At 37.2% G+C, this 25,116-nt stretch overlaps 1 protein-coding gene across 1 annotated transcript in view; it reads left to right on the top strand.

Moving 5' to 3' along the window:
- Positions 1-24,791, top strand: part of CTNNA3 (catenin alpha 3) — a 1,776,048-nt gene extending 1,751,257 nt beyond the window's left edge. The window contains exon 17 of the mRNA XM_003409035.3: positions 24,347-24,791. Coding sequence (XP_003409083.2) covers positions 24,347-24,634 — 288 coding nt within the window. The 3' untranslated portion in view covers positions 24,635-24,791. The remainder of the gene's footprint in view (positions 1-24,346) is intronic.
- Positions 24,792-25,116: the final 325 nt, after the last annotated feature.

The raw sequence follows: 25,116 nt of genomic DNA, 5'->3' as shown, positions 1-25,116 counted from the left end.
TGTATTAATATGGGTTCATCAATTGTAACAAATATATACACAAATGCAAGGTATTAATAATAACAGAAACTGATCTGAGGAGAGGGGGGTATACGGAAACTCTCTGTACTATCTACTCAATTTTATGTAAACCCAAACCTGCTTTAAAAAATAAAATATAAGCAGTACCATAAAATGAAAAAATACAAATGCAAGTTAGTAAAAATTATCTTCATGGCATTGGTAGATTCATCCCTGAGAATTCAAAAAAGTAAAAGGAACCTAGGAAAATATCTTTTATCTCATTGCAAAATAAATTATTTTTTCTTCCTTTGAGTAGTAACAGATATTTCTAAGGATTGAAGATATGTTCAAAGATACCTTCTTAGGACAAAACATTAGTGTTTTAGTCCAAAATTCCCCAGGTCTTAACAACCTAAGGGTACCGATAGTGTTATATTAACAATAATAACACAGATGTTACTGGTTTGTACACATTTTGCAACATCAGCCGCTTATTAGAGTGTACAGAGTGTATACATGCAAGTGCTCAAGAACAATTACAACTCTTGCTGGGCACTGCTACTTCTCAATTTAGCAGTTCTTTTCTCTCTCAGTGATGCTGTGGTCCTATTAGGCTGTAAGATCTCCAGCTCTGCATGGCTAAGCCCCATTCTCTGCTTTAACAAGTCTCTCAGCTCCCTACAATGAATGTCCCTCTGTTTTTGTCCTCAATCAATGGTTACCTAAGGTGAAAACTCTAACCACCTGTATCCAGGGTCTCTCACTCCTGAGTGAGCTTGCCTTCCCACAATGCTGCATTTGTGCTTTTATCTCTTTCCATTCTCCTAGTGTTCTCTTTTTTATTTTTGATATTGGTGCTGTGGAGAAGATCTTTGAAGGAAGAATAACCTGTTTAGTTCCTAATCTCTGGGTTTTTTTTTTTTTTTTTGGTTCCTAACAGAGAAGAGCTCAAATTTTTGTCTTGTTTTTGTCTTTTTGCCATGACACATATTCACATGCAGAACATACTGCCATGAGCAAACCCATGTCACTTAATACAGTATCAATAAAATTGTCTTCTAGCTTGATTACCAGCAAATTAACATTAGCTCTACCCCTTTTCTTTCTACTCCAGAAAGTGTATCAGAATGCAAGTGAGTGAAAGTGTATAATTATTTGGGTAACCTTAAATCCACTCTATATAAAAAAGTAAATAATTTGCCAACTTCAGTGTTAGAACTATAATTGCCGCTAAATTATGGCCCCTGTGACATATGTCACAATAATTGAAATGGACCAATGTATCTGAACTTCTAGGTTAAAAGCTTTGACTTAGAGGGCAACCCTCATCTTTCATTGTAACCACTGTGTTATTGTCATTACATTGCTGCATTTCTCAGAGCCATAGATGTTGAAGATGAACATGCGTGAGATTAAAAAGAGAAGACAAAGTCCTGGGCATCAGAGGTGGGAAACACACACAAAACAAACACAGACACACAACACAGCACTCAGCCCTTTGTTAGTCATGTAATAAAGAGTCAAAAACTGGGGTCTCCTAATGTTGAGCTTCGCCCAGAAGTTCAAACAGCTTTTAGCACAGAAGTCAATCTTTTTCCTAAAAACATGTAATTAAGATGCAGTAGGAGGGTTATTGGGCAGTCACATTTGGCACATGTTTCTGGAGGAGAAGAGGTAGGCTGGGGAGAGACACTTGAGGAAACCAAGGGAGATTTTCAACAGAGTTAAACATTAGGAAAATATATATATATATAACTCCCAACTAAAGAGAAGAAACATCTCAGTGCAAAGTATCTGGACGTAGAGTAGGAAGAGCAGGTTGGGGGATCTCAGCCAGAGCAAAACACTTCCAACTGAGAGAAGAATTTTTCACTAAATTGCAAAACGTTCATTTTCTTCAAAGAGTGGCAACATAAAAAGGTTTAGGGAGCAAGTGCTTTGGAGTCATATAGGTTCAGGCTTAGTCTCAGTTTTACTCTTACTCTCTTTGTGACCTTGAAAAAAGCACTGAAAATCTATGAGCAATTGCATTTAGATACCTGCTAGGTGTGGAATCACTTTGCTGAAAGCAATTTATCTTTTATTGTAGGTTTGTTTGAGCCAAATCACACCTGAAGCTAGGAGTGGGGGCTGAGCTGACTAAGAGGGACCACCTGGGGCCCAATGTTGACTAAGCCTCAGAAGGCATGGTGTAATCTACAATGTTCACATAGGGAGGCCAATAAAAGCCTGAAACCCTAAGGCTCAGATGAGCTTCCTGGTTGGTGACCATGCACAGGAGAAGGTAGTGTGTCCCTCTTTGGGACATAGGAGATTTACTCTGTGACACCTCCCAGATCTCACTCTATTTGTTTCTTCATTTATATCCTTTTTGATTATACTAAATCTGTAGCCATAAGTATGGTATACTCTCTGTGAGATTCTGTGAGTATTTCCAGTGAATTAATGAACCCACAGTGATAGTAAGAGCCAGGAGGAGCTGCAATCTGCCTATTTGGCAGTCTGAAGGTAGGTGTCCTTCTAACTAGTGAGCTTCCAGTGACTGGGGTCAAAGAGAGAGTGTGATACCTGGGCAGGTGACAATGAAGATGGAGAAGTGGGAAGGTGAGGACTGGATCCATCCCCATATTTTGGGGCTTGGATTCATGCTGATGCTTACCACACAGTTAGCAACAAAGACGGGACTTTTCCCCTTGCTTAGTGCAATGCCTCATTTGTTACAGGGTTGTTATTAGGGTTATAAATAATATTGTAAGAATGTGGACAAGACACAAGTTTATGAAATGTAAGCCATTATTGCAACTTCATTTTCTCTAATTCTTTCACCTTTTGCAATAATCTTTTGGAAAAGTTTTTGTTTTCAAAATCTTGATAATCATGGTAATAATAGTGAACCAATATATATATATAAGGTACTGTGCTATGTATGTAATCTGAGTTATCCCAATTTGTCCTTGTAGTGATTCTATTAGGTAGTCGAAGTTGTTTGTCCATTTTTACAGTCAAGAAAACTGAGACTCAGAGAAAGATTTAGTTTGAATTTATGTAGTTTGCTTGCAGAGTCTGTATCCTTAACCACTGAGCGTTACTTCTTTCCTCTCCTCTCCCTACACACACCTAACCATATGAGGGTTAGTCACACAGCAAATACTGTGAGGGTTAGTCACACACACACACCTACAAGCTTTATTTTTTAAATTAACATCAAGACAAAATCACAGTGATTAAAAGCCACACATAGCTTCCTGTTTCTACAGCCTGAATTCCCATGCCTGGGGGTCTGGAGGGATAGTTTAGAAGCCTCTGGCTTGGGACTGAGGCCTGCTGCCAATGAAGTTTCCTGTGTTCCCAACAGCTGGGAGGGCAATAGCCAGCTGCTTTGAAATGTGTTTGAACCCTATCCCCTCAAAGAGGAGACAGCTGTGCTTATCTACAGAAAGACTCTGGAAGATTGTTTTGTGTTTTACAAGACACTCTAGGCAAGCTGAGAGAGATTTCTGATTTGAAAAGAGAATGAACTCAGGAGCAGAACGTTTTAGTATTTCCCCACTGCAGACACTTCAAACCTTTGATATTCACTCAGATGCTAAGTTTGTGAATCTCAAATAAATAGAAGACAGGCTTTTTAAAGACACTTTAATTGTTTTCCTCAAGGTGCATTTTTTACACCTGACATATTCTATGCTTCACATCTGAGATAACAATGTTTTGTTGCTCCAGGCTTCTCCTGGAATAATTTCCAAAGCACTGTTCTGTCTTGTTACTTACTTCCCTTTTCTTCCAGTATGTTGATGAAGTAATAAGGGTATGAGTTAATGCTGCCGCTGCTTGTGCTAGATTTTAAAAATTGACGTAGTACTTAATTGTCAAATGTTAGTAAGCCATAGCAGGAAACAGGGTGGTGCCCAAACCTGTTAGTTAAATGAGACTATGGGAAACATAAGATACTGACAAATGTCAAAAGAGCCCAGATACCTGGTAAATTTATTATTGTTTTTGTTGTTGCAGCTGTTGAAATCCCGGCAGATTTTCAGCTTAGGTCTTTCTTTCTTTACAAATAATTATGAAATTCAGTTTTTAATTTAGTAATAGAGGCCAGTACTGTATTCTATTGGGGCATGTTAAAACATGATCAAATCTTCAGACTGTTTGAAAAAGCTGGCTCATAAAGAAAATTTTCAATGTGTAGCAGAATTTCAGACATATTTCAGAAAACCAGGGAAGCTGACATTTTACTTAGAGTCAGAAAACCACATCCTGTGTATAAGTGATAATTTATATACCCCCTTTGCTTCTGTAGAGTCTATTTTCCCCACAAAATATCTATTTTTTTTTTTTAATCTAAAGATATCTGAATGTCTAAAGAAACCCATCACACTGCTATGTTTTGTTTTTCTAGGGATGGAGATCGTCTTAGTTATGTAGTGCTGCTGCAACAGAAATATCACAACTAGATGGCTTTAATAGTTTAGAAGCCTAGAAGTCCAAATTTAGGGCAGCAGCTCTAGGGGAAGACTTTCTTTTTCTGTCACTTCTCGGGGAAGGTCCTTGTCATCAATCTTCCCCTGATCTAGGAGCTTCTCAGCACAGGGACCCTGGGTCCAAAGGACACACTCTGCTCCTGGCTCTTCTTGCTTGGTGATATGAGGTACCTCTCTTCTCTGCTTGCTTCACTCTTTTATATCGCATAGGAGATTGACTCAAGATACAACCTAATCCTGTAGATTGAGTCCTGCCTCATTAAAATAACTGCCTCTAATCCTGTCTCATTAGCATCATGGAGGTTAAGATTTATAACACATAGAATAATCATATCAGGTGACAAAATGGTGGACAACCATGCAATACTGGGACTTATGGCCTAGCCAAGCTGACACATTTTGGGGGGAGATAATTCAATCCATAATAGAGGTAGAGAAGATGACTCAGAAGGTTCACAGCTTAGTAGCTGTACTAAACCTGGCCAAAGTAAAACGCTATTCAGAATCTCCCTAAATTCCTCTGATGCACAAAAGTTTTAATGAAATCTGGTTTATCTATTTTGTCTTTTGTTGCTTGTGCTTTTGGTGTCGCATCTAAGAATTCATTGTCAAAATCTAGGTCCCAAGCATTAACCCTATGTTTGTTTGTTTGTTTGTTTTTCCCCAAGAATTTTATTTTGTACAGTTAGGTTGTTGAACCATTTTGAGTTAGTTTTCACATGTGGTGTAAAGTATGGGCTCAGCTTCCTTCTTTTGTATGTACAAATCCAGTTGTCCCAGCACAATTTATTGAAGAGAATATTCTTTCCCCATTGAATGGATTTAGCCCCCTTGTTGAAAATTAATGGATGATAGATGTATGGGTTTATTTCTGGGCTCTTGATTCCATTCCGTAGGTCTATATGTCTATCATTATATGAGCATCAGACTGTTTTGATTATGTAGCTTTATAGTACATTTTGCAATCAGAAAGTCTGTAAGTTTGAATCCATCCAGAGGCACCTCAGATGAAAGACCTGGCAATCTAATTCTAAAAAATCAGCCATCGAAAACCCTAATGAGCACAGTTCTACTCTGTTATACATGGGGTCCCCATAAGTTGGAATCAACTCGATGGCAACTGGTTTTATAATATGTTCAAAGCTTGAAAGATATATTAATTATCTAGGGCTACTGAATAAGGAAGACTGAAGAAGAATTGATCCCTTTGAATTGTGGTGTTGGTGAAGAATATTGAATATACCATGGAATGCCAAAAGAATGAATAAACCTGTCTTGGAAGAAGCACAACTAGAAAGCTCCTTAGAAGCAAGGATGGTGAGACTGCATCTTACATACTTTGGACATGTTGTCAGGAGGGATCAGTCCCTGGAGAAAGACATCATGTTTGGTAAACTACATGGTCAGTGGAAAAGAAGACCCTCAATGAGATGGATGGACACAGTGGCTGCAACAACGAGCTCAAGCATAACAGCACAGGACTGGGCAGTGTTTTTTTCTGTGGTACACAGCTTCGCTATGAGTCAGAACTGACTTGATGACACCTAACAACAACAACAACAGGGCTGCTAAGTAACAATTTAGCAAAAGAGTGGTGGCTTAAAACAAAAGAAATTTATTCTCATACTGTTTTGCAGGCTAGAACCCCAAAATCAAGGGATCAGTAGGATTGGATACTTCTAGAGGCTTCTAGAAAAAGATCTATTTCATATGTCTTTCTCGATTCTGATGTCTGCCTGCAACCCTTGACCATCCTTGACTTGTAGATGCAGTACAACAATATCTGCCTCTGTCTGCCCATGTAGTTCTCTGTGCATTTGTGTGTCATTTTCTTTCTCTTATAAGGGCGCTCATTGGATTTAGGGCCCACTCTAAACCCATATGATTTTGTCTTGATCCTTGTCCTAATTACATATCAAAAGATCTCATTTCCAAATAAAGTCACATTATGAGGTTCTGGATAGACATCAGTTTTGGGGGGACATTGTTCAGCCCACTACAAAAAAATCAATATTGTTAACATGTCATTTTTCCTTTAATCTAGTCATTAAATTTAATCACAATCAATATCCCAGCAGGTATTTTTACAGAATTTGACAAATTGATTCTATAAATTATTTGAAAACTGGCCTAAAATAGCCTAATCACTTGTTAAAAAAGAACAAATTTATGCTTAACATATTATATTTTGATGGTTATTATAAAGTTACAATCATCAAATTAGTATGGTATTGGTATAAAGTTACCCTGTTGCCGTTGAGTCAATTCCGACTCATAGTGACCCTATAGGACAGAGTAGAACTGCCCCCATAGAGTTTCCAAGTAGTGCCTTGCCAACCTTTTGGTTAGCAGCCGTGGCTCTTAACCACTACACCACCAGGGTTTCTGGTATTAAGATAAAGACATGGATAAATGGAACAGAATCAGGAGTCCAGAAATAGACCTACACATATATGGTCAATTGTTTTTTGCCAGAGGTTCCAAGATAATTGAAAGGGGGAAAGAAAAACTGGATATCTATATTTAAAAAATAAAAAAATCTATACATCACCCCACAAATAAAATCAGTGCAAAGTGGATCATAAAGTTAAACATAAATCTAAGACAGAAAACATCAGTGAAAATCCTTGCAGCCTTGGGATCGGCAAAGTACTTTTTTTTTTTTAAAGCTAGGACATTAACATTGCTAACCATAAAAGGAATAATATTGAGAAATTTGATTTCATCAAATTCATAAACCTGTCGGTTTTTAAAGACTCAGTTAAGAACATAAGCAGAAAATTTACAGACTAAAAGAAAATATTTGCAATAAATACATCTGACAAAGCAGTTATATCCAGAATACACATACCAAAACCCAGTGCCCTCAAGTTGATTTCAACTCATAACAACTGTATAGAACAGAGTAGAACTGCACCATAGGGTTTCCAAAGCTGCAGGTCTTAATGGAAGCAGACTGACACATCTTTCTCCAGCAGGGGTGGCTGGTGGATTTGAACTGCCAACCTTTTGGTTAGCAGCCGACTGATTGAACCACTGCAGCACCAGGACTCCTCATAATACATAAAGAACACTTAAAACGATAAAAATAAATAGCCAAAAAGTAGGACAAAATATTTAAATAGACACTTTATTAAAGAAGATGTATGAATGTTCAATACCCAAAAAACCCAGTGCCATCGATCAATAAGTACCCTAAAATATCCTCAACGTCATTAGTCATCAGGTGATTTAAAATCACAGTGACATTCCACTACACACTCACCAGAATGGCTACAGTTTAAAAAGACTGATAAACACCAAGGATGGCTGAGGATGTGGACCACCTGGAGTTCTCACAGTTCGCTGGTGGGAATTTAAAGTGGTTAAATAACTGCGGTAAGCAGTGTGCTAGCTTCTCATAAAGTTGAACATATATTTAAATGCAACACTGCAGTTTTATTCCTGTGTATTTACCCAAGAGAAATAAAAACATATACAATAAACCAGTTGTACAAGAATGTTCATAGCAATTTTATTCATAACAGTAAAAGACTGGGCACAAACCAAACGTTGGTCAAGAGGTGAATGCATAAACAAATTATGATATATAGATAAAATGTAATGCAATTCAGCAATCAAAATGAAGTAACGACTGATACCTGCAGCAACATGAATGAAGCTTCTGTACATAACGCTGAGTGAAAGAAAATATTACATACTGTGGGATTTCATTTGCATATATGTAACTCTTAAAAAGGTACTTCTAATCCATAGTGATACAAAGCAGACCAGTGGTTGACTGGTCTGGTACCTGGGGTGGGGAAAAGATTGGCTGAGAAAGGTTTCAAAGTTTAAAACAGTAAAATTCACACTTCTTTCTAACATATCTTGAACATATCAAATTTGACAATATGTTGCATCATAAAGAAAGCCTCAACAAACAATAAATTTTTGAAATCATTCACAGCTTGTTCTGTAATCACAATGATGGTATTAGGTTAGAAATAACTGATAAAAAGAAAACTAGAAAACCCTCCCCAGAAAATTTAAAAATCCAATCCACGAGTTAACTAAAAAATCAACAAGAATATATTGAAAGCATTCTATCTAGGTTAGAGATTGAATGAGTCCCTGCTATTACTACTTCTATACTGGAGGTTCTATCCAGTGTAATTATACAAAAATAAATAAAAAAGAAATGCAAATTCACGGATCACATGATCGTGTATGTAGAAAAACCAGAAGAATCTACAAAAATATATAAGAATTATTAATAAGAAAAGTTTGCAAGGTCTCTAGATATGGGTTAGTAAAACAGGGAAATGTGCTCAACATCATTAATTAGCAATAAAATACTAATTTAAAAATCTCAGTATAATATCACTACCCATTTAAAAAAAAAAAAAAGTTGCCATGGAGTCGATTCCGACTCATAGTGACCCTATAGGATAGAGTAGAACTGCCCCATAGGGTTTCCAAGGAGCAACTGGTGGATTTGAACTGCTGACCTTTTGCTTAGCAGCCAAGGTCTTAACCACTGAGCCACCAGGGTTCCAAATATCACTACATACCTACTGAAATGGCTAAAATGAAATATATGAAAAATATATGGGTGAGGATGTGTAGTGATTGGAACTCTTACATATTGCTGATGGAAGTATACATTTGTAGAAGTATTTTAGAAATCTCTGGAAGTAAATCACTAAATTTTAGTAAATCACTAAAACTGAAGGTATGCGTTTTCCATGATTCCACAATTGCACTCTTTAATGTAAACTCTATTCATTTATGAAAGGACATATGTCAGAGTATTCATAGAATTGCTATTCCTAATAGCCCATGACTACCCAAAAGTTCATCAAAAGTAGATCAGATAAATGGTGACATTTTTACACAACAAAATATTCTATAAGAATGAGACTGAATTAATCTTATATATGTCATATGAGTGAAAGAAACCAGAGATGCAAGATTACATATGAAATGACTTAGTATACTATATATTTAATATGGGTTTTTTAATTATATAATGTACCTTGTATTATATAGATGATATTTATTGTTTTATATGTGGCATATTTATATTAAATATCAACATTAATTACTCATTAAATATTTAATATACCATGTAATACATGTATAATATTATATATGTTAGATAAAAATGCAAAACTTATTTATGGTATCAGTGCAAGTAGGAGTCAGATTGCTTGGCAAGTATAGAAGTGAAGAAAATTGTATCAGGGAGTACAGATGACCTTTCAAGAAGCCCAGTTGTGTTTTAAGATAAGATTTTATGAACATTTAAATGCTACAGTGAAAAAGTCAGTAGAAAGAAGTAGAATGAAGAGGCTTTTACTTGAAGTTGTGTTGATTCTGACTCACAGTAACCCTATGTGTGCAGAGTAGAGCTACTACCCCATAGGGCTTTCCAGGCTGTGACCTTCTGAAATGGGTCGCCGGGCTTGTCTTCCAGTGTGCCTTTGGGTAGGTTTGAACTGCCAGCCTTTAGGCTAGTAGTCAAGGGCTTAACTGTTTGCATCAGAAGATATATTAGGAGTAGGGAATTATTAATTGTACAAAATCTCCAAGAAAGCAGAGGAGGAACAGAACATAAGTTAGGTTCTTTTTCTCCCTAGAAAAGAGAAAACAAGAAAACTGTTCTATTTTGATCGAAATAGATAAGAATGAAGGACAGGGGTTGAGACTATTTCATTCTGCTACTTCTTCCTTCGTTTCTATTTTATTGCATTGTTGTTGTTCACTTGCTTGCTTGTTCATTTTACGTTTGTATTAAGGAAGTTATCTGTTGAACAAGTGAGAATATGAGACATCAGAGGTTTGAGGAGAGTGAAAGCTTCAAATAGTTTTTGCATAGAATGGAAGCAAGAATTGACTAAGAACACAAAGGATTGGTGGCCATCAATTTATCTAGAAACCTGTTTGCCCAGTGAGAGAATTCTCTAAAAGTAATATAGAGCCTTCAGTGCATTGATGCTGGGGACCTGGATAATTCTCTTCTGCCAGGTGTCTGTAGCAGAGAGAAAAGCAATCGAAGAAGTGTTTAGTATTGCTAATACCAAACCAAAACCAAGCCCAGTGCCGTCGAGTCGATTCTGACTCATAGCGACCTGACAGAATAGTGAAGACCCAAAGAGGCTGAGAAATAGTAAAAATGTAGAAAGATCATTGAACTGGAAGTCCTTGTATAAGTTGTAAAACTCCTGCCATTTGGACTTTGGACTTCACACGGCTTAGTTTTCCCTTGCCTAAGGTCATGGAAGTGATGAAATATTAACATCTACTGTGGAGACTCCTGCTTTTTTACTCGCAACTCAGAGTTCTTCCAGCACACTCAAGACGTCATATTGGATATCACTACATAGATGTCTATGGAGAAGGCAAACCTCAGTGTCCTGACTGATGCTGCAGAAAAGAGAAAGCAAGGGATGAAACATTGATGTTGAAAGAACCATACCAAACTCAACCCACTTCTGTTAATTCTGCTTGAGAAAGATAAACTAGCTTTTATGAACCTGTGTAAATAGTACTCGGGCTATTGTTATTATGGAGAATTGACACTTAAACTAAGCATTTGCCTTTAAGTCAACCTAGTTGAAGAGTTTCTAATCATTAGGTGGGTGGGGTAGTGTGACTAACATGTATATTTTTATAACATATTATTTCAAATAAAAATAAAAGGCATACTGAGTAGCCATGTAAATTTGTGTGGTGTCCATGACTGTTTTCCTTGTATGAAAATCATACAAAATGTTTTTGGCCTAGAGTATCTGTTTTAGAGGAAAATAATTATCTTTGAAAATGCTTTTTGACAGGACAAGATTACAACTGAATGAATGTCACAGTCATATTTCATTTAATGTCTGATCCTTCAGTGGTGTTAAAATTCCTTAGTTATTCCATGCATTGATTTTTTCCCCCTTTCAACTTAAGCTGTCCTTTTCTGTTATCATGTTCTAATGGAGAGTTGGCAAAGAACAAATTTATTGTGTGAATCATGTCAGTGGCCCAATGGGATAATTTTCATATTCAAAGAAGGAGCCACCGTGTTCAATTTAATTATGTATAAGCTTGACAATTTCAATTCGGAGATGCAACTCCATTTTGACTAGCTTTAACAAAGCCCTTTATCTGATTTGCCTATGAAGCTTGGCTGGCTGTTTAGCATTTTTGAATGCATTTGAAAAGGGAGAATGCTCACTCAGTAGAGGCCATTCTTTTAAAAATCCGTTCAGAAACAAAAGAATGTTTTAAGCAATTCTTGAGATAAATTTAGATCCTCAAGAGAGGTTTAAGGAGCCCTGGTAGCACAGTAGTTAAGTTCTGGGCTACTAACAGGAAGGCTGGCAATTTGAACCCACCAGCTGCTCAGTGGCAGGAAGATGTAGCAATCTGCTTCTGTAAAGATTTACAGCCTTGGAAACCCTGTAGGGCAGTTCTACTCTGCCCTATAGGGTCGTGATGAGTCGGAATCAACCCAAAGGCAACGGGCAAGAGAGGTTTAGGATAGATCATAAAAACATCCTGAATTATTCAATGTATTTTTGCTAAAAAAAAGAAATAAGCATTTCTTAGAGTTGACTCGGTGGCAATGCGTTTGGGTTTTTTTTTTTTTTGGTATGGTGTCTATCTACCACTGTTTGCTCAATATAGAGATGCAAATGGCACCCATAAGTTAGAAAAACTGCAAATATGTGTGCCTTTTTTATTTTATGCTTTTAATTTTATCTGACAATCTGTGCACATAATGTCCTTTGACATTGCCTACACTGACCTCATTTCCAAACAGTTTAGCTGAACACTTTAACACTAACTAAGAAACCCTGGTGGCGTAGTGGTTAAGTGCTACGGCTGATAACCAAAGGGTTGGCAGTTTGAATCCACCAGGCGCTCCTTGGAAACTCTATGGGGCAGTTCTACTCTGTCCTATAGGGTCGCTATGAGTCGGAATCGACTTGACAGCACTGGGTTTGGGGTTTTTTTGGAAGGTTTGAAGAACTGCAGAGTCAGAGCACCAAATCCTGGTTTCTATTGCAAAGCCAAAAAAAAAAAAAAAAAAAGTTGACATAATTTTATTTCAGAATCAGAAAAAAAGTTTGGTTAATCAAGATTGTATTTACTCTATCACACATCTTAAAGATGAAATAAGTGTTATGCATTTGCATGTCTTAGGAACTATGATTTGTTTATAATTTTTGCTTTGCCTTGAGTTCATTTATTGAGATTCAGATTTTAAGATTTAAAAATGTTTTATTAGGAAACAGCCTTAATCTAAGTATCTTTAAATAGTTTGGGGGCTATAAGGATGACTGAGCATTGTTTGTTATTCCAAGAAAAAAAAATGCTGCTGGGGAATTGATATAGAATAAATGTTTTCAAACCACCATCCCAACAAAATACTGTGGCAAATATGACACCCCCATTATTCTTAATACCAATATAAAAATACCAATATTCTTAATACCAATATATAAATACCAATATACATTGTAAAAAATGAGAGCATACTTTCCAAAAGCAGAGTTAGTTGGGTAGTCAATTTTTCTTAATTTTAAACATTGTACCAATAGTAGTATAATTTCACCAAGTATTTAGTATCTGAAAATAATCACTCATTGGAAATGTAATATTATTGAGAGGCAGTGTGTGTAACGTATAGAAGCCCCAGGTGTTTGAGCCAGACCACCTTGGTTCAAATTCCAGCTCTGCCATTTACTAGCTGTGTGGCCTTGAGCAAGGTATCAAACTTTTCAGCACCTTCATTTCCTCATCTATGAGATGGAAATAATACTAGCACTCACATCATGGAATTGCTTTGAATTAATTTATGTAAACTGCCTAGAACAATGCCAGCACATAGGAAGCACATAATAGATATTAACAATTTTTATAGGCTGTTATTATACTTGAAATTAATCTCCATAATTTGCCTCTCCAGTGTTGCCTTTATACAGGAACAACATTCACCAGGGGTGTTTAGGTTCAAGTAACATTGAGACTCACAAGAATATCATAGGCTACACTTGGTACCAGAAGACAGAAAATACGTTGTTCTAAGCAGTATCAGGCTTTTATCTCAGCAGGAGTCCCAGCGGCAGCAAGTGGCATGCAATTCACACAGACTTTCAGGAGCTATGCTTTCCCCATGTTATAGCCCAGGTGCAAGGCCCACCTAGGCTTAGAAGCCTAATGCAAGCATGTATCTGGGATACATTTCAATTGGCCATGGAGTATAATACTTTTAATATGCTACTGGATTGGCTTTACTAGTATGTTGCTCAAGATTTTTGCACCTATGTTCATAAAGGATATTGGTCTGTAGGTTTTTTTCTTTCTTTTTTTTTTTTCTTGTGGTGTCTTTGTTTAGAAACCCTGGTGGCGTAGTGGTTAAGTGCTATGGCTGTTAAGCAAGAGGTTTGCAGTTCGAATCCACCAGGTGCTCCTTGGAGACTCTACGGTGCAGTTCTCCTCTGTCCCATAGGGTCACTATGAGTTGGAATCGACTCGACGGCAGTGGGTTTGGGTTTTTTGGGGTTTGCCTTTGTTTAGTTTTGTTATCAGGGCAATACTGGCCAGATAGAAAGAGTTAGGACATGTCCCTTGCTTTTCCATTTTTTGGAAGAGCTTGAGAAGGGTTGGTGTTAATTTTTTCTTAAATGTTTGGTAGAATTCACCAGTGAACCTCTCAGGACCTGGACTTTTCTTTGCTGAAAGGGTTTTGATTTCTGATTCAATCTCTTGTTACAGGTCTGTTCAAACATTATATTTATTCTTGAGTCAGTTTTGATTTTATTCTCATTTCATTCATACATCATTTTCCTGGTTTCTTTAGTCCTTTGTCTATGGCCTCTCATAGCTCTTAGAATGTGTTTATGACAATTTATTTAAAGAATTTGTCTAGTAGGTCTAATGTCTGGGCTTCCTCAGGGATGGTTTCTATTTATTTTTTTCCTTTGAATGGCTCATATTTTCCTGATTATTTTTTTGTTTGTTTGTTTTTAACACCTTCTGATTTTTTGTTCAAAGCTAAACATTGTGGATATTATAAAGAGGTAACTCTGCAGATCAAATTTTCTTCTTTCCTTTGCTGTTGTTGATTTTTGATGGCTTCAATTACCCATTTGTTTAGAACGTTTCAAAACTTTGTCAAGTCTTTATTCCTTGTCGTGTGTGATCACTAAACTCTCTGTTCTGAAGCCAAAAAAAAAAAAAAAAAAATAGTACTCTCCCAGGCTTGACATCGTGGCTCTCAGATGGGGTGCTCCTTCAACACTAAACCAGGCCATCTATGACTTTGTATGAGTTTTCACCTCCTACTTAAAGTGAGCCTACATATCCACCAGAACTGGAAGCCCAAGGCCCTCTCTGGTCTTTTTGAGCACACACTGAGTACTGGCAGGTGTGTTGCCAGTGTATGTGATGCCCCTTCCGAGCCCTTATTCCCCCAGTAACCTTCTTCCTTGGCCTGCTCCTTTCTGGGCTTTTGGGTTCTGCATGCTGCTTGTCCCATTTTCTGTTCCTTGCCCCTGGTAGACATGGAGTATGTACGTCTTTAAATCTTTTAACAGATGCTACTTGCTGGAAAGCATTTCCAGAGTGAAGGAAGGGGAAGGGCAAAACAAAGTTAACCTTTGACTAGTTCCTCAGAAAACCACCAGACAGGTCAAAATGCACAACCACAGTATTTTAAGAATAAGTCTCTATTAACCTCCTGGCACCAGCAAACCGCATCAGGTACACAGGAGCATTGTTTTCACAGCTGCCACCAAGGCTTTCACTCTAAGGAATGGGACATTGTAATCAAGTGTGTGAAAATGCCACAACTCTCTTCCCCCTGAATTTCAGCTGCATTTTCTTCTTTATGTAGTCCTCTGGTTGCTGCAAATTTCAGATAAGTTTCCAGAGTTCCAAAAAAGTTGAGAATTTATGGTTGTTTGAGTGGAGAGACCATTTAAGTGCTCTACAGTTTTCTGTGATATCACTGTTCAGTTTGACATTTGATCAAAAACTGTTCATGTAGGTCAGAGAGGATTGTTAACTGACACTAGGGAAAAGAGCTCCCTTTATGATAAACATTCAGTATTTACACTAATACTTGGATAATGTGATTTGTAATGCTAAGATAATTTTTGAATCTAAGTTTCATATTCTGAATTGTTTGTCCTTCCAGTCTCATGGACTAAATAAACATTCTTGTCTTGTACAGGAAAATTTGTGGAAAAATTCAGAAAATTTTCCAACTATTCAATTGGTTGGCCACAGAGACTTGTTAACTTTCTTTGTGTTTACCTTGAAATTTACCCTTATCTCCCTAGGTTTGAACCAGTCTATTATTACTTGGTATCACTTTGCCTCCCTCTCCATTAGAAAGTTCTATACCTGTACTGTTTATTCCCTCTCTTATTGTTCTGACATTGTTGTCATTTACAGATTAACCTCTCTGGTTCCCTGTTACAACTGTTTTGGTTTGGGATAGTCCTTGAGAGTTCATATGCTAGGTTGGCATCTGGCTGGTACAATCTTGCGTTCTAGATTCAGGCTGTGGTCTGATGTTGTTTGTTCTCAGACCGAAGGACTCCCTTTAATAATTCTTGTAAGTTTGGTTTGGTTTTTACATATTCCCTTAATTTCTTTTTATCTGGAAACATCCTAATTTCAACATCATATTTGAACAAGAGTTTTATAGGATATATTATTCTTGGTTGGCAATTTTTTTCTTTTAAGGTTTTATATATGGTATCCCATTGCCTTCTTGCCTGCATGGCTTCTGCCGAATAATCAGAGTTTAGTCTTATTGTTTCCCATCTGTATGTAACTTTTTTTCTTGAGCTGCTCTCAGGATTCTGTCTTTGTCTTTGGTTTTAGGGAGTGTGATTATGATATGCCTTGGTGATTTTCTTTTGGAGTCTATCCTCTATGGGGTTCATTGAGCTTCTTAGATGGTCAGCTTTTCATCTTTCATGATATTAGGGAAGTTTTCTGTCAGCACTTCTTCCGTGATCCTGTCTGTGTTTTCCATTTTCTCTCCCTGTTCTGGAACTCTGATCACTCACAAATTTTTGCTTTTGATTGTATCCCACATAATTCTCAGTGTTTCATTTTTCTTTGCTTTTTTTTTTTTTTTTCCTCAAAGTTGTATCCAAGTGTTTGTCTTCAATTTTGCTGATCCTGTCTTCCATTGTTTCAAACCTGCTCCTCAATCCTTCGATGACATTGTCCATTTCTGAAATATTGTTGTTTATCTTTTGGATTTCTAATGGTTATTTTCATATGATTTCTAGTCGTGAGTATATTATGGCATTTTCTTCCTGTATTATTTTCCTGAATTCTTCAATTTTTTTGTCTGTATATTCCATGAATTTGTCTGTGTTTTCCATAAGCTTCTCTACTTTTTACTCACTTTTGTCTGCTTTTTGCTTCAACTCTTGGTTAGCTCTGAATATTAGATATATGAATTCCCTGTCAAGTAGTTCTAGTGCCTTTTCTTTTACCAGAAAGTCATCTGGTGTTTTATTGTGGATGCCTACTGGAACTGTCCTGACTTTTTTTTTTTTTTTTAATATTTTGATATTGCTGCTCTCTTTGGGAAATTCAGTAGTTATTTTCTTTCTTTATTGATTGTAGATTTGTTTGTTGCATCCAGCTTTTTTTTTTTATTTGGTTATGTCTGAGCAGGTAGGCTGTGCCTTCTTTGTTGTTTGCTCATCTGTGGGCACTGTATTTTTCACCTCCTTGTCCAGTGGGCAGGGCCAGTCACTCAGCTACATTGCAGCAGGGCAGGTGCAGCTGAAGGGGAGGGACTGGGATGTGTTATTTGTGACATGTACTAGGGTCATCAGGATAGGCCAAGAATGAGTGCAGGGAAGATTCCAGTAGGCTGTGCCTGTGTTGCTCAGGAGTGTGATATTCAGTGCACAGTGCAGGTAGGTAGGAAGGGGGGGGGTTGTGATGTGTGGAGCTAAGATGAATATGGGAAAGAAGAGAAAAGTAGAGAGAAACAGGAGCCAAAGACAAACAAACAAAAAGAAACCCCCCAAAAATGAAATAAAATAAAATGAATGCTCATGGAGCTTACCATTAGATTGGAGAGATGAGAAACTGAGAAATGGAGAAGAACAAAAAGAAAATAAATAAATAATTAGAAAAAAAGAAAAACAAATCCCCCAGGGATTCCACAGGTGTGGCTACAAAACTGGGAAAGTGGCTCCCAGGCTGCTCAGTACAGCCTACCTATAAGGAGCTCCAAAGCCAGGAAAAGAAAATCAAAGAAACAAACAAAACAAAAAGAAAAGAAATGCCACCAGGGATCCCACTGATGCAGCTATGGAGACCGTGGAAGCGGTTCCCAAGCCAGGCAGTACAGCCTAGCTAGAAGGGGCTCCCAAGCCTCAAAAATAAAAAGAAAACAAAATGAAAAACAAAAAGTCCCTGGGGATCCTGCCAGCGTGGTGGCTGCAGTCTGGGGAAGCAGTATCCCAGCTGAGCGGCATTTCACAGCCTTTCAAAAAGCAGAGCTGGCACACGGAGCCAGGTATTTGAGAAAAAGGTGGGGGAGTGGTGACAGGCAGGAAAGAGACCAAAAGAAGTGGAAAAAAGCAACACCAGCAACAAACAAATGGCACTGATGGAGCTGGCCAGAGTGGGAGGGGTGAATCCAAGTGGCATGGGCGCTGCTCTTCCCAAATGGTTGAGGAACTGCAGCCAGCTAGGAAGCTGCAGAGGCTGAGCAGGGGAAAGAAGGATGAGGGGTGGGAAAGCATATATTGCTGGTTACCAGTTGCTCTGTTTCCTGCTGGGAGCTCCATGAAGCTGCTTTCCTGTACTTCCTGTCTGCTGATTTCTGACAGGAGTCTAAGATGGCAAATCTATGCTGCATTAGCTGATGGGGGACCTCTGCACATATCTCTTCTCACTCTGTCAGTTTCTTGTTCCATTCAGTGTTTGACTGAGTTTTTTATCTCTTCATTTGACATTTATGATTCCAGGATTGGTGTTTGTCTCTGTTTACTTAGTTTTTTGGGTGTTCACTGTGGAGGGACAGCGTAGTGCTTCTGTTTATAATGCCATGTTGGCTCCTCCCCCGTTTAGAATTCTTAAATCAAAGAGTTTGTCAAGGGCCAGCATAAGAGATGAAAATGTGCAGAAAGGGCTTTTCTGATTCAGTAAGGGAAGAAAAAGTCAGTTTCTCTCTTTTGAGGCATGGATTGAAGTTAATCATCCTTCCTCAGAAGTTACTTACTTGAAAAAAATAAAAAGGAGATGAAAAATATAACTTACACATGAAAAGGTTATAGAGTCAAAAGGAAGAGAAGAGAATTCAGGATGGGAAGACCAAAGCCCCTGGTAAAAATCCCACATGGCAGCAGGTCCCTAGGACGTGTTTCTATGGAAGATTTTATGGTGGCATAGAGCCCTCAGAGTAAACCCAATATTGTTGGTATGTTTGAGGGAAAACATTTCTCAAGATACTCAATATTATTCATATTATTTCACCTTATTTCCACATAGCATCATTTTGAAAATCTTCTTCCTATGGTGGTTGTTTTAGTCATCTTTTGCTGCTATAACAGAAATACCACAAGTTGATGGCTTCAACAAACAAGTTTATTCTCTCATAGTTTAGTAAGTTAGAAGTCAAAATTCATGGCATCAGCTCCAGGAGAAGGCTTTCTCTCTCTGTTGGCTGTGGAGGAAGGTCCTTGTTATCAATCTTCCCCTGAACTAGGAGCTTCTCGGTGGAGGGACCCCTCGTCAAAGGACACGCTATACTCCTAGAAGTGCTTCTTTCTTGGTGGTATGAGATCCCCATGTCTCTCTGCTCACTTCTCTCTTTTATATCTCAAAAAAGATTGACTTAAGACACAACCTAATCTTGTAGATTGAGTCCTGCCTCATTAACATAACTGCCTCTAATCCTGCCTCATTAACATTACCTGTTGCTGTTGAGTGGACTCTGACTCCTAGCAGCCCTATAGGACAGAGTAGAACTGCCCCACAGAGTTTCTAAGGAGCAGCTGGATTTATAACACATAGGATAATCACATCAGATGACAAAATGGTAGACAATCACACAATACTAGGAATCATGGCCTAGCCAAGTTGACATACATTTTGGGGGACACAATTCAATCCATGACAGTGGTATCAGTAATCACCTTCAGATTGACTGGACCCCAGATTTTATTTTACCTTATTTATTTATTTATATTGTTTTGTATATATATATATTTATATATATATTTATATATATATATGTATACCAAACCCAATGACTATACCAAAACCCATAGCTGTCAAGTCGATGCCGACTCATAGCGACCCTGTAGGACAGAGTAGAACTGCCCCATAGAGTTTCCAAGGAGCGCTGGTGGATTTGAACTGCCGACCTTTTAGTTAGCAGCTGTAGCTCTTAACCACTATGCCGTCCAACATTTCCTACATATACATATATAGATATGTATAGTTGTAATTTCAATACATATACACACATACATATATACAACATTTACCAATTCTACATTTTTTACATGAATAAGATGTTTTTAATAAAAATTGCTAATCACTGAAGAACAGGTTTTAGCTTGTTATGTGTCTGTAGAAGAACATGATAACAAAGTGTGTTACTCTATTCAAAGTCTAATGTTTTCTTTAAAGTTGTGTACAGGTTCAGAAACTCCAGGTGTCTTCTAAAATATACGAGTGCTTCATGAAATCCTGTTTAATGTTTGCAAAGCTTTTGTCATTCCTGCCACATGCATAGATTTCACATTTCTGGTTTCAATAAGTTCAAAGACCTAAAGATGTGTATGTAGTTGCCAAGTACTACTGTCTTTCAAATTACATATTTTTTTGGTGTTACCTTTTCAAGGTTTTCAGGCTTGGCATATAATGGAGCTAATTAAATTTACTTCCTAGGAAGAAGCCAGCTAGACCACTGCCCCAGGCATGTAACCTCAGCTTACTATTTTCCTTAGCTCATTTATTCTAAAATCCAGCTGCTGATGGGTTTTTGTAACTACAGAGCCAGTGTTTCAGTCTCAACCCTGACAGCACACATCACAGAGAGGTGACGGTAGAGACACATCTTTCTGTGTGAGTTGGCTGTGGATGACAATCTGCCAATTGAAAATAATGGAAGAGGCACTGATTGTATAAAAATGAATCAGCTTGGTTTAGCTTTAAGGTATGTTGCAAGATTCTAGAAATACCATTCTATTTTTTCTGACATTGTTGTGAGCAACCCAGAAAATAAAATTAAAAACAGAATCTTGCAGAAAAAGGTTTCTTTTCATAATTCATTAATGTAGCTTCATTATTAAGCAGTTTTATCGACATTTATAGGAAATAAAGGAATTCATATTTAATAACAGCCCATTTGGGGCATTTTATTATGTATGTATTTGTATAATTTTACCTTTAGTAAACATTTTTTCCTATGGAGTAATGGAGGAAATGAGCATCAAGTAATTAAATAATTTGCCCAAATTACCAAACAGCAGACGTGGAATTTAGACTCAATTTCATTTAACTGTTAATTCTTGGCTATTTCTGCTTTGACATACTCTATGATAGTGTTGTGTTTAAAGAGAGACCCCTTTAGTTAGAATTGTTTGGGTAATATTCATGAAAGAGAGTAATATATGTGTGTCTGCATATACATATCTATGGTATTTATCTTAGACTAGAGATTCCTTGGGAAGAACTTTTAATTGTTGTTCTTATAAAATTATTTATATGTAATATGGCTTTTATTGAGAATAGTAATGTCACTTATAGAAAGGATTCAATGTTACCCCTGGAAATGAAGAGGGACATTACAAAGAAAGCAGTGACTATCTCAACCTTAGAGTCAAGTGTGGATTAGAATCCTAAAGAATTTATAGAAATCTGCTTTACTGAAAACCAACATAAAGTATTAATCTCTCTAAGACATCATGTTAGAATATAAAATATGGGTCTATTTATGTGTCATGTAAATTGAAAAATGATAAAAATTAAATGGATAAGGATGTTACATATTCATGGAATGGAAGGCTTAATATACTTAAGATGTCAATACTAACCAAAGCAAACTATGAGTTCAATGCAGTCCCAAAGAAAATTTCAATTGCCTTTTTTGTGGAAATGGAAAAGCCAGTCCTGAAATTTATATGAAAGGGCAATAGACCCCAAATAGCTAAAGCAACCTTGAAGAAGAATAAAGTAGGAGGACTCACACTTCCTGATTTCAAAACGTAAAGCAACAGTTAATTAAAACAGCTTGATACTTGTGTAGTAATAGACATGTAGACCAGTGTAATAGAGTTGAGAGTCCAGAAATAAACCCATACATCTACGGTCAGCTGATATTCAACAAGGGTGCTAAGTCCATCCAATGGAGAAGGAAGAGTCTTTTCAATAAATGATGCTGGGAAAATTGCATTTCCACATACAGAAGAATAAATCAGGATTCAAACCTCATACCATACACAAAAATGAATTCAAAGTAGATCAAGGACCTGACTGTGAAAGCTAGAACCATAAAATTCTTAGAAGAAAATGTAGGGGTGAAGCTGTGGAACCTAGTTTTAGCATTGGGCTATCAGATATAACAACAAAAGCAGAAGCAGCAAAAGACAAAATAGGTAAATAGGACCTCATAAAAATAAACTACTTTTGTTCATCTAAGGATTTTATCAAAAAAGTGAAAAGAAGACTTATAGATTGGGAGAAAATTTTTGTGACAATATATCCGATATATAAAAAAAATTCTTCTACAACTTAACAATGAAAAAGACAAAAAAAAAAAAAAATCAATAAACAATGGAGGGTGGATGAACCCCTGAAACTCTTACCCTGAGATAACCTTAAAACAAAAATATCTCCTAAAGACTTCTTAAAACCAAACTTCTTAAAACAAGTTTAAGTTAAATAATAAAAATGTCTGCCTTGAGACTGTGTTCTTTTAAGAACTGTCTGCCTTTTTATATATGCTCAAATTGATTAGATAGGAAGCTTAGGGGACAGTGAGTTTATGTTAATGAGGGAGGACCAACTTAGAAAAGGAAGGTGAAATGGTCGCACAACTCGAAAAATGTAATCAATGTCACTCAATTTTACATGTAGAAACTGTTAAAAAAAAAAAAAAAAAAGAATGTTGACCAATTGTGATACATGTAACTAATGTCACTGAACAATTTGTGTAAAAATTGTCAAATGGGAACCTAACTTGCTGTGTAAACTTTCACCACAAACTCAATAAAATATTATTATTAAGAAAACAAAATGGGCAAAGAACTTGAACAGATATTTCATAGAAATGAAAATAAGCACATGAAAAAAACGTTCAAAGTCATTAGCCATTAGGGAGATGTACAGTCACGCACCGCATGACATCTGTTCGGGCAATTTCTGACCACATAAACATTCATGGTCCCGTAAGGTTATAACAGAGTTCAGAAATCCTGATCAGAGAATGGGATGTGGCAGACCTAACCGGATGTAGTGAATGCAACAGCTTCCCGCAGGCAACACGTGTATATCATGTCTCTTGTATACAGAATGATTGCGCTGCCAGGTGTATAATGGTACAGTACATATATAACCTATAATACATATGTCTTGATAGTCATAATAAGCCCCTATTTTACTGGTTTATCTATGTATGTACTGTGTTGTACTTCCTCTCCTTATTTTAATGTGAACTTTCCCTACTTACAAATAAAAAGTTCATAACCCAGGGGCTTCCTTTAATTTGGTGTTCACACAACATCCAAATCATGTAACATTCTTTTTCACAAAATGTATCATGGACATTAAGTGATGCGTGACTGTAAATCAAAACCACAATGAGGTACCATCTCACCTCCATTAGAATGGCAGTGATCAAAACAAAACTGAAAACAATAGGTTGGTAAAGTTGTGGAGAAATAGAAACCCTTATCCTTTGCTGGTGGGAGTGTAAAATGTTATGGCAACTGTGGAAAACAGTTTGATAGTTCCTCAAAAAGTTGAACATGGAACTGCCCTATGACCCAGCTATTCCACTCTTAGGTATATGCCCAAGAGACTTGAAAGCAGCAACACAGACACATATACACCAATGTTCATTGCAACTCTATTCACAATAGCCAAAAGGTGGAGCCAACCGAAATGTCCATCAACAGATGAATGGATAAAAAAAAAAAATGTGGTATATACACACGATGGAATACTGAAAAAACAACCTGTTGCCATGGAGTCAATTCTGCCTCATAGCATCCCTATAGGACACAGTAGAACTGCCCCGTAGGATTTCCAAGGAGTGGGTGGTGGATTTGAACTGCTGACCGTTTGGTTAGCAAGCAGTCTCTTAACCACTGCACCATCAGGGCCTCTAATGGAATACTACTCAGCCATGAAGAGAAATGAAGCTCTGATGCATGACACAACATGAACAAACCTTGAAAGCATCGTACTGAGTGAAATAGTTTCAAATGGACAAATACTGTATAATCTCACATATATGAAATAAGCAAACATAGAGGAACCAAAAATGATTAGTGTTTACCAGGGGTGAAAGGGAGTTTTCTTTTTTTGCTTATGAGGCAGTGAGTTTATGTTAGTGGCGGCAGAATAATTTGGAAAAGGTTAGCAAGAATAGTTGCACAACCTGAAGAATGTAATTAATGTCACTGAGTTATACATACAGAAGTTGTTGAATTGGTTTATGTCTTGTACATATTTTCACCACAAAAAAAGATGAATAAATTGATGTAGATAACCATGCATAAATATATACGCTGGTGATTAACGCATTCCTTACCAAGGCAAAATCAAAGTGCTACATTCCAGCTTCAGTAACAGTCTTGAATAATAGCTCTTTTTTTTTTTTTCTGCAGTTGGACAGTGTCACCTCCCTGATTCAAGCAGCCAAAAATTTAATGAATGCTGTAGTGCAAACAGTGAAAATGTCTTACATTGCCTCAACCAAGATCATTCGAATTCAGAGTCCTGCTGGGCCCCGGCACCCAGTTGTGATGTGGAGGATGAAGGCTCCTGCAAAAAAGCCCTTGATTAAAAGAGAGAAGCCAGAGGAAACCTGTGCAGCGGTCAGAAGAGGCTCAGCCAAGAAAAAAATCCATCCGGTTCAAGTCATGAGTGAATTTAGAGGAAGACAGTTCTACTGAAACCACTATTGTTCTCTAGTGCCTGTATTACAAAGTCCTGGCTAACTGCACTGCTTTATTTTACACTTGATTAATTCTTTAGGTTCACTAAGGTTTGGAATTTAACCTACAAATAACATAAAATTTTGGAGGCTGAACCAATGAAAGAAACTTACATTTGGGACCATGTCATTTCATCTCTGTGTGGCAAGCACCTAATAAACTCGTTGCTGTCGAGTCAATTCTGGCTCATAGCAAATAGGAAATCAATATATGCTGGTTGAATGAATGAAAACTTCTGGTGTCATTCAGCCTTTCCTGTCACAGGGAATATCTTACAGTCATTACCAAATGAACACAGGAGGCTTAAGTAAATCCTGTTCTCCTGTAATGGTTCAAGTACGCCCACCCTTTTTATCTTGAATTAAAACACACACATGAGCTCTTGACTTGGTCTTCACTGGAAACAAAATAATTTGTAAAATATTTGGCAATTTAATGCC

The sequence above is a fragment of the Loxodonta africana genome, chromosome 16, assembly GCF_030014295.1.
Source record: "Loxodonta africana isolate mLoxAfr1 chromosome 16, mLoxAfr1.hap2, whole genome shotgun sequence".
Lineage (NCBI taxonomy): Eukaryota > Metazoa > Chordata > Mammalia > Proboscidea > Elephantidae > Loxodonta > Loxodonta africana.
Note: the sequence above shows the minus strand (reverse complement) of the source record. Positions and strands in the feature narration are given on the sequence as shown.